Raw genomic sequence first — 15,322 nt, forward strand, 5'->3', positions numbered from 1 at the left:
CTGTTGTTATGCTGTCGTGGTCCACAGGGCTTTTTCAGTGATAGCCGGATGGCATCATCTTGGCGGGAAACTTCGAAAACAGAGTGGCCGCCAAAAGAAATTCAAAAAGACAAAAGACCCGCCAAAACTGACGTTATATTTAGCCCATTTCTCTCTCTCTCTCTCTCTCTCTCTCTTGTCGCTATGGCGAGTGGGCCCCCTTTCATAGCTGTGCAGTGCTACCAATGCTCCACCATGCAGGTAAATTCTCAACCTTGCCCTTACTCAACCTATCGCTTTGAATATACCAAACTACTGACATGAAATGACGAATATACCCATGCTTCAAAAATTGGGAATGTTTTGATGGCTTCCTGATCTTTAATGATGATTTCTCATAATCATCTCTGTTTGTTCTTGGACTCGGGTTTGCATAAGACCCGAATCCAATTAATAACCTACCACTATTGGTAAATTGACCCAAATGGGTCCGATTTCTTTGCCTTGACCTGGATACCCAATTCCAAACTTCACCAATTATTCAATTGGATACAAAAAGGGCCTAAAGAACCCTTGCCAACTGGGTTTGGTTAGTTTTAATTAGCATTAGATAGGGATGCTAATAGTTTGGATTTGGGTTAGATATCCAACTGAATTTTTATCAATTTAATCCGATTCAATAAAAAAAAGTAAAAGCAAAAGTTTTACATCTGAATCTGAAATTCAATCCAACTAACATCCAAATCCAGTTGTGTATGAGGGATATCCCAAATTCTGAATAGCTAATTGGATCTGGATTTGGTAGTAGCTTTTTCATCTGAACCAAGTCTAGATCTGAGAGTGAGGATTTTCAGTGATGTGGATCCGAATCCTGACTGTTAACGTCCCTACAATAGAATCTCTTTCTCGTGAAAAACTCGGCAAGGAAAAAAGTCCTATATACTAAAAGATAGGTGTTTCTCTATAAGAAAAATATCAAACAAGAATGCCAGAGATTTACGTAATCATATAGAGGGAAGTATAAACAATAAAAAAAAAATATCGGAAAGGTGCTTTTATCACATTATAAAGGCGGCATTTTCTGAACTAGGGCTATTTTAAAAATATTATGCTTTTCGCGATATAACTTTCCCGAAAATATCGCCACGTGAATTTTTAACACTCAAGAAAATGAAGGTCGGATCCCTGTTCGTTGAAGGCATTAGGGATGTAGAAGTCATATTGTATATGTAAAGGGTATTTTGGACATGTTATCTTTTCCGGCAATCGGCGTCCGGACTTAGGCACCAAATTTCGGCGAGTCCATTTTTATTCAGGTGAAGCAAGAGAAGAAGAACAGCAACAAGTGGAGGTGCGTGATCTGCAACGGGAGGCAGTCTGTCCGGAAGGTCTTCGCTCGGTCGTTGCTCGCGAGGGACGTCCGAGGGTTCGTGCAGAAGGCCAACGCGGCCAGGCAGCGTGCGGAAGCCGGCCCATTCTCGCCGGAGAATGCTTTCCAGGCAGCGTGCGGCGGCAGCGGGCTCTCTCCGGAGGGGAATATCCCGCCGGGTTCGAAGAAGCAGAGCGATTGGTCTGAATACCTGCAGGCCGAGGACGACGACGCCGGTGGCAGCCAAGGTTAATCCCGATTCCCTAACTTCCAAACCCACAATTCTCGGCGATAGAAAATATCGCGATCAATTAAGCTTTTTATTTTGTTTATGAAGCCCACGGGAAAATTATCGCCAAAAATATATAAACTAAATTAAAGAATTCTAAAAATAAAACGAATTTGAAAAGTTTTTTTTTTCTATCTTGTAAACATCAGGTCTCAAAACAGGCGATTTTGGAAATATCACGATATTTTCTGAATTATATTGGTATCAGGAAATGTTGCGCATTTGTCGAACTGGTTAGGGTAGTTCCAGTGGACGATGTCAACGGCTCGGATGTAATCCCACATCCGACCTGAATCTGGATCTGATAAGTCAGATTCGGTAGCCAAATTTGGATCCTATCGATAATCGGATCCATATTTGGTATTATCCTAGTCTGAATGCAAATCTGAATCGATTATTTATAAAGATTGGATTTTAAGCTAGTCATATCCTGATTCACTTTTGTCTAATCCCATCCAACTTCGAGTCCAATTATGTCAGACCCGACTGGGTCAGATTTGTTGATGGCTAAATCTGACCGGTCTAATTCCCTACCTGTCGTGGGCCAATGAGTATACATTTGCTTTGGAAGAGTTTAGGCACAACTGAGTTGGAATTCCACTGGGTTCTTGGTACTGAATGTGCGATTTCAGTGACATGGCTGCATTACAAATTCTTGGGTGGTAACTAATTGCACAAAAATTTATGCATTAAGCACCCATCACCCTGCATCATGTCTTGGGTCCCGCACCCTGTTCCCAAGATGGAGGGTGTTCATGTGCTTAATGCACAAATATTTGTGCAATCATATTGCACCTGATCTTTTTTGTTGGGACTTATATGCTTGAACGTAGAATTGCAGTAGAGTGAAGATATCACTGTTATGCTCGAAAACATCAGGGAGTCTATACTCTCAACTCTTTCACATTGTTGAATGACCTCCCACCTTATGGCCACATGGCCTTACATCTCTCACTTAGCTATAAGGGATTTTCTATGTTTTATATGCTTGTTCTCAACCAAACCTTTCATACACACTTTTCGAGTAATCTTTACTCACCCTGTGTTTATATGCTTGTTCTCAATCGAAACCTGACATACTAACTTTTTGAGTAATCTTTACTCACTTACTATTTAGATGTATTTGAGTTTCATTTGACTCACAAGTCTAGTGAAAACATTCTCAGTGACTACCTTGGTTAGCAGATCTATTATCATGTTACTTGAAGAAATATAATTTAATGTTATTTTATTTTTTATAAGCATATCATGAATATATTGGTATTTAACTTCAATATGCTTACTTTTAGAGTTATCAACTCCTGTTTGTATTAGTTTTATAATAGCTTTATTGTCACAATAAAATTGAACTGAATATTTTAGAATATCCAATTTCAATATATTTAAGAAATGATTTATCTATACACCTAATGTGGTTGTCATGTTACAGGCAATATACTCAGCTTCTTGAGTATGTTGTGCCACACACCCTTGTTTCTTACATGACCATGCAATTGCCTCACCTCCAAACATAAACACACAACCAGAGGTAGACTTTGCTTCATCTCTATCACTAGCAAAGTCAACATCTGAGTAGCCTATAAGCTTTAAATTATCTGACTGATAGCATAACTTGAGTTTCTTAATTTCCTTTAGATATTAAAAAATTCTTTTCAGTGCTTCTCAGTGAGAAAACCTAGGATTATTTTGATATCTACTCACTAGACTTACAACAAAACTCAAATCAGGTATAATGCAAAGCATTGCACACATCAGGCTTCCAATTGCCTGAGCATAGGGAACATTCAACTTTTTTTATCCATCTTTTGGACAGTCATTCTTATTTAGCTTTTGACCTTTTACTAAAAGAGTACCCTTTGCCTTGGTATTTTTTATTATAAATTTCTTTAAAATGTGGTCAAGATATTTTTCTTAACTTAAACATAATAATCTCGATTTTCTATTTCTCTGGATTTTAATTTCAAGGATACATGAAGCTTCACCCATATCCTTCATTTCAAATCGAGAACTTAATCATGATTTAATCATATTTATCATGTCTATGTCATTACTTATAATTAATATATCATCAACATAGAGAGATAATATAATAAACTTATTCTCACTATTCTTGGTATATACACAATGGTTCAGATTATTTGCTTCATAACCCAATTTAGTTATAACATTTTGAAAAGTCAAATACCACTGTCTTGGTGACTGCTTAAGTTCATACAAATATTTATTTAACTTGTATACTTTATCCTCTTAACTTTCAATTTCAAAACCTTTTAATTGTTGCATGAAAATTAATTTATTTAGTTTCTCATTTAAGAATGTCGTTTTTACATTCATTTGATATAGGTCAATATTAAAATAAGCTACCAATGCCAAAATGATACAAATAGATGTCAATTTGAATACAAAAGAGTAAGTTTCTTCATAATCAATCCTTTCTAGTTGAGAATAGCCTTTTGCTATTAATCTTGCCTTTAATCTAATAATAGATTTACTTGCTTTGAGTTTTTTCTTGAGAACTCACTTACTACCAATTACCCTATATCCACTCGGCAAAATGGCTAGTTCTCAAACTCCATTCTTTTCTATGGAGTCCAACTCATCTTTCATTTCTTTCTTCCATAGTTTAGACTCATTAAAAGCAATTTCATCTTCAAAATTCAAGTTGTCAAAAATTTCATCTAAATCCATGGAATAACATAATTCTTCACTCAATAATGTAAAATAATCATTCAAATAGGATGGAGAAGTTTTTTTTTTCTGTCCAATTAATGATTATGAATTTTTTCCATTATTCATAATTGGATCATTATGCTCTAACTTTTGACTTGGTACCCCAAGATCATTTATGATATCAAGAAAGACATCATCATCTTCAGGATCAAAATTGTTTTCTTGAGTTTCCAAGAATTTTACCTCTCTACTTTTTATAAATCCCTTTTCAAGATTATATAGTCGATATCCCTTTGATCCCTTTGGGTATCTTATGAAAATACATTTGATAGTTTTGCTATCTAACTTATTTTTTATTTGACTAGGAATCAACACATGACTAGGTGACCCTTACTTTCGCAAATGACTCAAGTCTGACTTTCTATCAGTCTATAATTCATATGGTGTAAGCTCTATAGCTTTAGAAAAAACCTTATTTAGGATATACATGATAGTAAAAATTATTTTTTTCCAGAATTTTTTGAGAAGATTTGCATGTGCCAATATGGACCTTGTCATATCCATTAAGGTTTTATTCCTTCGTTCTGCTACACCATTCTGTTGTGGTGTATAAGGCATAGTTGTATAAGGAGTTATATTATTATCAATGCAGAAGGTCTTAAATTCATCAAAGTTATATTCATTTTATCAGATCTAATAATTTGGATTTTTCTTCCTAGTAATCCTTCAATTTCATGTTTATATGACTTAAACTTTTTTAGAGCTTCAGATTTCTTAGAGATTAGGTATATGTAGCAATATCTTGAGTAATTATCTATAAATGTGATGAAATATATTTTTCTTTCATGTGTTTTTACTGCTAAAGGCCCACAAATATCTGTGTGTACCAAAACTAATAGGTCACATGACCTACTTTCTTTAGAAAAATATTTTCTAGCCATTTTACTTGATACACATGGTTCACATTTTTCAAACTCTACATTTTTAATAGAAAGTAATAATCTCATGTGAATTATCCTTTTCATTTTATTGACATTTACATGCTCTAACCTTAAATGCCATAAATGCATCAACATTAAATGCACAATCAATATAACAAAAAATATTCATTGTATTATTTATAAAAAGAGTTACATTAAAGATGAAAGAGACCATAGTCAACATCCTAGCGATCCCTGAGCTTCACTTTTTCATCTTTCCTAATAGTGACCTTATTATTTCGAAAGTGAATTTCGAAGCCCTTTTTAGCAAAATCTCACATTGCTAAAAGATTCTTTCTCATAAAAAGTACATAAAATACATTTGTTAGTAGGAGACTGATTCCTCCTACCTGTAAGTCCCTATCTCGACCACATCACTATAGGTGTTATTTCTCATATACACCTTATGGCATGAAGACATGATTGCGCTGACTCAGCCTACTATATCTATAGTCATTGTGCTGGCACCGTAAAACTTTGAGGCTAGGGCCCCTGCCCTCGAGGCCTATGCTAGGCATTGGCTTGGGCAGATGGGTGATGCAGACGAGAATCAAAGGGATATCACGAGTTTGAAACCCACAAAAGTGTGGGTTCTTTTTTGTGATCACAAAGTTGGGTGAACAGAACTTCATGGTGAGCAAGAGAACCTAAAGTTTTCTGCTAATAAACTTGGTTAGCGAGGCAATTTTTCCCTTGTTATAAAAAAAACAATTCCAAAATATTCACTTGAAATCACCCTAGCTAGCTCAAAAACAAAACTTACACACAAGCCTGTTTATTCTTGAACTAATTCAGTTAACACCCAATTTACAAGAGTATCCATACATGAATATGAGACAGATCAATTAGTGTGATATTTTAAATTTGAATGGAATTCTAGTTAACCAGACGTCTGAATGCATGGGCAAATAGTCACCCCAAGGAGTATGGTGCAGTGAAAGCAGCCTTGGCCACTAGACGGCTGGTGGAGGTTTCATTCCCACAAGTGCCAAACCCCTTACATTAATGAGAGCTAGGGATAATAGTTAAAGGGTAAACCCTTGCTTATCCTTTGCTGAGCGTGACTTCCTGAAGGAAAAGGGGTGCCTGAGCCAGCACTAGGTCTTTGAACTTGAGGGTGATTTCCCTGTCCTTCATGGCATGGACAAATAGTCTCTTGAAACAATTAGCCACCATGACAGATTGTTTGGAGGCAAAAATTCTAGGATAAATAGTTGAACCAGTTGGGTTCTGTATTTAAACTCTGTTTTTGAGATATTTTGTCCTAAAAAGCAGAGAAAATTTACAGTGTTTGCCATTACTGAGGCAAATAGTACCGGGCGGCTATTTGTCACCACAAGGTTTGACATGGTTCCGTTTTTGGGGCCGAAACACTTTGTAAGGGTGCACTGGAGCCTCCCCTTTTTTATATAGGAGGCAGCCATTGTGCGGCTCCCCTTGGTTGGGCAGTATTCTGCCCCAACATTGGATCTACTCCCCCAATCTAACTCATGTTTGTCTTCTATCCTAGGAATAATAAATGATATTTGCTAGAGTTTAAGACAACATAAGATTTGGTATGCTTTCAAATAATTGAAGCATAGTTATTGTCACTTGTCAGCTTAGACAATGGAGATCATCTCTCAATCTCTTTCATTTGCAGGAAGCATGTTGGAACCAGGGCTTGTAACTGAGCTTCCAAAGGAGATGATGAAGAAGCCCAAGAGGAAATTCTCTTCACCATTTTATGGAGCAAAAGAAAACACTCCTCCTTCCTCTTCCTGCAAAAGGATACAAAGGCCTACAAATCACCGTGGTAGGCATGCTCATAATCACTACATTGGTAATTTTATACTTCATAAATAGTATTGTTTGATTGGATCACAAAGATGGCTGTCATTTCTCTTTTTCACCCTTCATTGGTAATTTTATACTTCATAAATAGTATTGTTTGATTGGATCAGAAAGACTCAAAGGGGAGCGTTCGTTTGGCAGGACACAATTATCAGCCAGGATGATTGTGTCTCGTCCTGAATGGGCCTCACATCCAACATCGAACGCGGCACATTTGTGTCCTTGCAAAAATGTGGTGCAAGTGTTGCTTCCTATTTTAGTGGGACAAATTGTCAGACACCAAGGGGTTCAACAATTTGTCTGGGACAAACTTGTCCAGTATGAGTTGTCCTGGGCATCAAACGGACCCTGATAGAACTTATGACCATAAGAAAAAGGACCCAACTAAATTAAAATCAAAATGGTGTGTCAAGGTTCATCGAAAAAAAAGTGGTATGTTAAGGTGTCACAAAAAAAAAATCTTCAATTTGCCAATGTTGGAATTCCTAAAGCAGTTTGGCTTGTAAAACTGAAAGCTGATCCCATAGAATTGATACTTTTTGCGAACCATTTGCTTATAAGTTATAATAAATGAGACAAAGGAGAAAAGGAAAGGCTACCTCAGAATCTTCCTCGTTGAGGATATTATAAGTCTTACATTCACAAAACAAAAAAAATTCATTCAATGAGCCTTCAATTTTGACGCAAACGTGCTACATGAGAACCTTATGCTGAATATTCAAAAAAAATTTCCTGAATTTTTTTAAAATCTGAGTCTACTAAATAGTAGTTGGTGATATCAATTTAGGATTATTTTTCCAAGTAGCCAAACTGATTCTAAGACGAGCAACTGGTCTTTGCAACTTGCAAGATATAGAAGGGGCTGCTCTACGATTCTTGGCACTCTATGATTTTTGACATCTTGATTTTGTAAGTTTAATTCATGTAATGTTGCAGGTGGAGATGATCCAAAATCTGGATGTGGCTTGAGCAGGCCTGAAGGTATGTCTAAATGGAACGAATATTTAGAGATTGAAGATGCAGATGATGATGGTGTTTCAGGCAGATCGCTGCCAAACAATCCTGAGTGCACCTTTCAAGGGGTACTTGAGACGCACTTTGACGACCAAAAGGTGGAGGAAGACATCCACCCTGACTTTATGTGACTCTATAGCTTCCCCTCTTTGGGTAACCATTTGCAGGAACATACTTCTCACCTTAATCAAACATTTAATCTCTCTCTCTCTGTGTGTGTGTGTGTGTGTTTTCTTTTTTGTTTCTCTTGTTTTTTTATGATGAGGAACCCTCTCCGAGGACCGGTCCACTTAGTGGACCTACCCCCACCAAGGCAAACCCGAGGTGGGGCCTATGACCACCCTGCCTTATGTAGCCAAAGCTACGAACACACCCGTGCGCTTGTGGGGTTTGATCTAGCACCTTGATTTCGGTTGGCCTGGGTGGTCATATCCTCAATTTGGAGTTTTACCTTTCAGAGAAGCCAACCCATTAAGGGACCCAGTTATCAGTTAGGTTTTCCTTTTCATGAAAAATCTAGCCCCTTCATTTCAATGCCTTCACAACCACCCCGCTTGCTACATGAGCAACCCCTACTAAGAGACAAAACTGGTATAGTTAATCCATTCCCATACCAGTGACAAGGTTACTTAATGAGTAGCATAAGGTGTGCTAACTTGGATAATCCAGATCCACTTTTGTGGGCATGGACCTCATAGTTGGATAAAGAATCGATCAGGATCCAACAGCTCGATGCCGGTTCTGCAAAATGGTACTGAATCACAGCCAGGCAGGCATTTGAAGGGGTTAGATTCACATTGTATATGCGCTTCCCAAATTACATTGAAGGTGGTTACTGTGTTGCAGGATGTTGCAGTCGGGCGAGGTTGGAGGATTCATTAACGGATATGAATCTGGTTAAATCCAATAGTTATATATGAATTTCTAATTGGTCCAATCAGATACTGAAATGTTTTGATTTTTTTAGTTTTTTTCAAAATGATTTGATAAATCATCTAATTGGAGAAGGCAAGAACTTACCATGTTTTTTTAGATGGATTTGGCTTTCCTTGGAGATCCATTCTAAAGGGCGTGTTTCGATTAGGAGAATCCACTGTTGGAAAATTATTTCACTCAGTGGGTCAGGCACTGAGCTTGAACCAAGTGTGCTTGGAGGCATGCGTTATACGTGATATTTGCTTCATTTAGGATCAAGTCCTCAGTTTATTGAGTACTCCTACAACTATGCTTTTAGGATACAACCGACTTTTCACCTTCTTGTGAAGATTGAACTACACTCTGCATTGGGTGAGACCATTGAATAACCTCTTGACTAGATTAGGTTGATCCAAATTTGACTACGGGTTAGACCCTAGGCTCAAATTGTGTATGGATCTTAGGCTTGTATTTGGATAGGAATCCTAGATCTGGACTCAAGTAGGGACCCTAGGCTTGATCTAGGCAAAGCCTTGAGAGGGAGAAGAGAATGAGAAAGGGCCGGAGTTCATATAGTGCACCAACTCTCAGTTTCCCGCAAAGGTCATAAAAGCCTTAAATGGAGCCCAAATGACTAGCCATTATGGCTTTGGGTTGACTAAACTGTCAACCATAAAGGTCTTTATGGCTAGGCATGAAGGGGCGCCAAGCATGAACAAAAAGGGTATGGTCTGGGTCTAAAATAACCCTTTCATGATCAAGATTGTTGAGAATGCAGGTTAAAAATCAACGGTCAAAGGAGAAGGAAAACACAAGAACTGTTTGACCGTAACACGGGACAATTTTTTGATAACTACATTGGTAATACAAGTGCACTGGGACTTTGTCTGTTAATTTCATCTATTTGATCCAAGTGCTGGCCCCCTAACTCAGGCCGGCCAATTATTTGCTAAGCAATCTATAAGCTGCATTTAACTCTCATGTGCCTATTTATACAGAACATGCTACATTTTACTCTGGTGTGCTTATTTTCTTCTTGCTATGTTGAACCGCAGATTCATACGCATATGTGATATTCCAATTTCAACGACATAATCTACTCCATCATTGACATGGATGCTGACGTGATCACACTTGAGAACTCCAGGTCCGATGAGAAGCTGCTGCCAGTATTCCGCGAAGGTGTTAAATACGGTGCTGGAATTGGTCCTGGTGTCTCTGTCCTTCATTCGCCAAGGATACCAGCTACAGATGAGATTGGGGAGCGGATCAACAGGATGCTGGCTGTACTGGATAACAACATACTTTGGGTCAACCCCGACTGTGGGGTGAAGTACAGTGAAGTTATTCCAGTACTGACCAACATGGTAGCAGCAGCCAAGCTTCTAACATCGAAGTTGGGCAGCTCGAAGTGAAATCTTGAATGGTGCTGAAATGATGATTTTTGTTCATTATTTCCTTTGAAGTATTTTGTAAGATTTGGATGATTTATGATTGATTATAAAAACTACTGTTTACCCAATGAATTTTTCTCTGTTGTGCCATATATACTCACTGTTATAGAATTGCTTAAAGAATCAGGAAATGCAATTCACCTGATCCGTTTGCAACTCGAGAATTACAAAGAATAACTTAAAATGACCCCAAAACCTAGGTTGGTGTTGACATTTGATCTCTTGATTTTTTTCCTATCAAGATTAGGCAACTTAAGTGGACAAAGGCGGTCATTTTACCTAATCGACCTGTTTTTTGGATCAACTTCCTGGTGATGTTGGTTCATGAAGCCCATGAAACTTTGGTTCGTTGGAGTGAAAAAAAGATGACAAATTGCTCTTTGGAACAGGTCAACTGTTTTTCTATCAAATCTTTCCCACCTGTTTCTCTAGTGTGACCAACATGGAGGACTTGAAATTCACCAGCAACTAAAGTTTTATCAGACATGCTTGTTCTGTTAACAAAGTAGGTTCAGAAAAAAATTCCAGATGGGGGTGTCTTGTCCAATGCAGTCATTAACATCTGATTTAACCTTACATTCTTACCACAAGGACAAGCTAGATTGCTCAGAAGACAAAGTGTTTCCATTCATAGTGTTTGCCTGACCTTTCTTATCCATCTCCAAATCCTTTTTGTTCTCATGGTCTTTTTTTTTTTCTAAATGTTTCTTGTCTTCACAATGAATTCTGAGTTTGTAAAATGAGCTGAGAAACGGAAAATAACACTGTACACAAAAAATGACATGTTTTCGGAAATGCTCATAATTTGTGAAATTTGCCTGCTGTCCACAATTGCAAATACCCAGCTTTTTTAGGACCTTTTTATCCTTCACACAAGTGAACCTCTTGAGGTTCACCTGATATATAGGTACGTCACAACCTCTCGCTAAAGGTACATTCACACGATATTTTCATGAACCTCACAAAGTTTGCATAACCAAATTTGCGAACATCCTGTAATTGAAACCTGCATAACTTTTCAAATACTGTACAAAATTCACAAATATAGTATGACATTCGCAAGATACTGTGCAAATTTCCTTTAAGTAACTGATCCTCAAGGAGGTCCACAAATATATGACGACATTCACATATTAGTGTTGCGAATGTCCTTGACCTTCACACTCTGATTGCATATAACGCACCACTATCGCATATATAGTACATCATTCATGAGCTACCTGTCTCCTTTAAGTAAATGGTCCTCAAGGAAGTTCACAAATGTGTGGTGACATTCACACAAATGTCCTCACCTTCTCACTGTCATACAAAGATTACAAATAAGATGATACTTTCGCAAATAATGTACGGCCTTTATGAAGAGTGTTTGTGAATTTCCCTGGACGAATTTCTTTTCAATGAGATCCGTAAATATGTGCTGCCATGCACAAATTTTGAGCATGCAAATTTTTGTACATTTGCATGCTTGCTGATTGTACATAAAGTCGTTTTTGTTTCTTTTTTTGATTGTTTCTAGAAAGAACACTAACCCTTTTCCCTTTCCCCTTGTTGCGATTCTCGTAAAATCTTTTTGCTCCATTCCGACGAGGTTGCAGTATCATTCTCATTAACTTTCTCGGTTAGGTTGAAATGTGCTTCATACAAACAATATATATATATATATATATATATATATATATATATATATATATATATAATATCCTTTATGTAATATCCAATAATTTTGTGTTGGGGTAATGGGGTTAGGGTGGATTGTGCAAAAGCATTCAATTAGTGTGATGGGGTTGGGGTTAACTATGCACAAAACATTAAATACGGGTTAGGGTTATTGTAGGTAGGTTTTCAGAGTGGTTGTTCTTATGTCCTTTATTAATTGAATGAATGAAAGATATAAGGATGACCTTTCTATCACATGCTATTTTCATTAGATGAATGATGTCTTGTGTGGTTGGTGTAGGGAGTTAATGATGGCCTTTGAAATAATTAAAGTACACTACCGTATCACTAATAACCCTAATTGGAGATCTATAATAATATTAAAAAATAGTAGCTTTAAGCAATTTAATTCTCGTGAAATCGAATATGTGAAAAAGTTATTGAACCTCCGATATAGTTATTCTCTAAAATAGATAACCAATAAATATGGATATATGTTTTGGATGATTATGATGAAGATGGATGTTGGACATGCAGGCAATGAAGAACTTTGGTGATGTTGATTTAGTTCCTCACAAAGAAACAAGGAGCATGTACACCATCTATTGAGCTTAGTCCTTTGGTGAATATCTAAATGTCCCAAACAATAGCCAATATTGATGTTCTTAACATGCACACAGAGGATATGTTGTTGCCCAAACCAATTAGAGACATATGTTGGACATGTAGGCAATGAAGAACTTTCACGAACAATCGATATTGTATATGATCAGAGGATTATTGTAGATAATGTGGAACTACATCAACAAACCAGTGCTAATAATTTTCATCTCAATAATTTGGATGACATACAATATTTCATGGCAGATAACATAACTAAGTACAATTTGCTGGACTTTGTAATTTATGCTTGAGATGTAGGTGTGATGATGTATGTGTTATTTTTATGGTTAATCTTGAAAGCTGAAAATGCAAAAATGTTGCATGCATGGAAGCAAATAAAATTATAAATACGATGAATTTTGATTTAGTTTGCATATTCGAATAATCAATTAGTGATAAAAACAATCACTTTGACAATGAAGAATTAGATGATGATGATAATGACTATATCATGTAGGCTGAGGATGACTAAAAAATGAGAGGAAAGGACCAAGACATTGATGACATGAGAAAAATAATGGCAAATGAAAATGATGCACAAATGATAATTGAGAAGTTGAACCCTTGGTATATTGTATAAGCTATATGAGCATTTATTGGGCATTAGAACTGTTTTATGTTTCTACACTAATGATACATGGTTGAATAGATTCTTGTTCAATGGATTCTCATACAATGAAGAACAATATGAAATGATTGAAGTAGACTCATCTCAACTATATGAGGAGTTGCATAACAAAAAACTTAATGATTGAGAAACTTTATAGTGGCTAACAATATGCTCAAATGATCGAGACATTGCTATCGACCAAAACTTTTATGATCTTTAGTACTATCATGAGTTTTTGAAAGAATATGTTATCAAGAATAATTATAAATCAAAATCTGTGAAGAGTTGCAGTAACAAAGTTACTATCGTATGCATAAGAAAGAACCCACAGACTATGGACAATTATTCCTAAAAGATCCATTACAAAAAGGTGCATAAAGCATTCTTTTAATTAAAGAAGTATAAAACAAATCATAGCTGTGGTGGATCAGACAACCTTCAAGTAGAAAAAGTGCATTCAAAGTGGATTTCATATATTATTCGTAAATTCCTGCACGATAACCCATAGATGACTCCAAGATAAATCATGAATGACATCAGTCGAGAGAATGGTGTAGAGATTAATTACAAACAAATATGACATGGACAAGAATGCATGAATAGAGAGCTATATGGTTTATTCGAACAATCATTCAATATGTTTTCTGCCTATTTGGATCATTTGATGAAGGCAAACCGAGGAACACTAGGGTATATTCAGACCAATAAGAAAGATCAATTTAAGTACATGTTCTTATCCTTTCATCCATGCATCAATGGATTTTTGAAAGGATGCTCTTCAGTTCTTATGGTAAATGGGATATTCCTAAAAAGAAAATATATGAGTATATTATTGTCGGCCATAATATTAATCCTTGTGATGAGATATTTTTGATAGTATTTACAGTTGTAGATAATGAGTTAAAAGATTCATGGATGTAATTTTTGAAGCATGTGAAGGAAGAATTTACACACTTTAATGACTATAAAAAGAGATGCGAGTTGACAGTTATATCAGATAGGCACCTAAGGCTAAAGTATGGTGTCTCCCATACATGACCTAGATGTCATGTTGGATATTGAATGAAATACTTAACTGATAACTTTGTTAAGAAATTTGATTAACTACTCAGTGCACTTTGGTGGAAGGCATCTTGAGTAACCACAAAATGGCAATGCAATTACTTTCTTAAAAAAATCTGAGAGCAAGACTTAGTTGCATACAATTATATTATCACTAACGTAAAAACAAAAACATTGGGCTATAACAATCACTTTTCAGCAAAAAAATATGGGTGCTTAACATCTAATATAATGGAGAGCTTTAATGTATGTATTCTCTCTATACATGACATGCCCCTAGTGCCTCTTATTGAAAGGTTTTGTCTCATGCTGATAAAATTTTTGAGAAAAAAAAATATTGGGTAACAAATGTCATGTGTTGTGGTACTTAAGGTAAAAAAAAGCTAGAGAAATTGAAGAGAAAGACACAACTACTTGTGCAAGTAGTGCATTGCCACCGACGTAAATATGAAACCCACAACTGATCTTAAAGTTACAGTGTTGATCTTGAAGAGATGATCTTGTGAAGAGTAGCATGTCGGTGCGATTCCTTGCAAACATGTAATCACATGCATTTTGTATAAGGGAAGACTATCAGAGAATTTCTGTGACAAGTTCTTCATAGTTCAATCACATAAGGTTGCATATTATATATATCTAATCCTTTCGATGGTGGATAATGTCTCACACAATGCTCCACTAACTCTTATTCTTGTCTATTTACCAAAAATAGCTCGTAAGCCAGGGTGACCTAAGGTGAAAAGACAAAGAACAAAATACAAGGATGTTATACCATACAAGTGCAGTGCATATGGTGAGGTTGACCATAACAGGCAGAAATACAAATAA

General features: G+C 36.4%; 1 protein-coding gene and 1 pseudogene across 1 annotated transcript; both read left to right on the plus strand.

Annotated features, from left to right (window-relative positions):
• Positions 1–183: 183 nt before the first annotated feature.
• On the plus strand, positions 184–8,297 carry LOC149828541 (uncharacterized). Its single transcript, XM_090017077.1, has 4 exons — positions 184–240; positions 1,263–1,596; positions 6,930–7,082; positions 8,057–8,297. The coding sequence occupies exons 1-4, from the start codon at positions 184–186 to the stop codon at positions 8,263–8,265; spliced, it is 753 nt and encodes a 250-aa protein (XP_089873203.1). The 3' UTR covers positions 8,266–8,297.
• Positions 8,298–10,161: 1,864 nt separating this feature from the next.
• LOC149828542 (5-methyltetrahydropteroyltriglutamate--homocysteine methyltransferase 1 pseudogene) lies at positions 10,162–10,464 on the plus strand (annotated as a pseudogene).
• Positions 10,465–15,322: the final 4,858 nt, after the last annotated feature.

This window comes from Nuphar pumila, chromosome 9 (genome assembly GCF_984573655.1).
Source record: "Nuphar pumila chromosome 9, dmNupPumi1.hap1.1, whole genome shotgun sequence".
NCBI classification, from domain to species: Eukaryota; Viridiplantae; Streptophyta; class Magnoliopsida; order Nymphaeales; family Nymphaeaceae; genus Nuphar; species Nuphar pumila.

Coding starts and splice junctions, on each gene's coding strand:
- LOC149828541 (XM_090017077.1), top strand. CDS start 184: ATGGCGAGTGGGCCCCCTTTCATAGCTGTGCAGTGCTACCAATGCTCC. Junction 241..1,262: donor ACCAATGCTCCACCATGCAG/GTAAATTCTCAA, acceptor GTCCGGACTTAG/GCACCAAATTTCGGCGAGTC. Junction 7,083..8,056: donor AAGGCCTACAAATCACCGTG/GTAGGCATGCTC, acceptor GTAATGTTGCAG/GTGGAGATGATCCAAAATCT.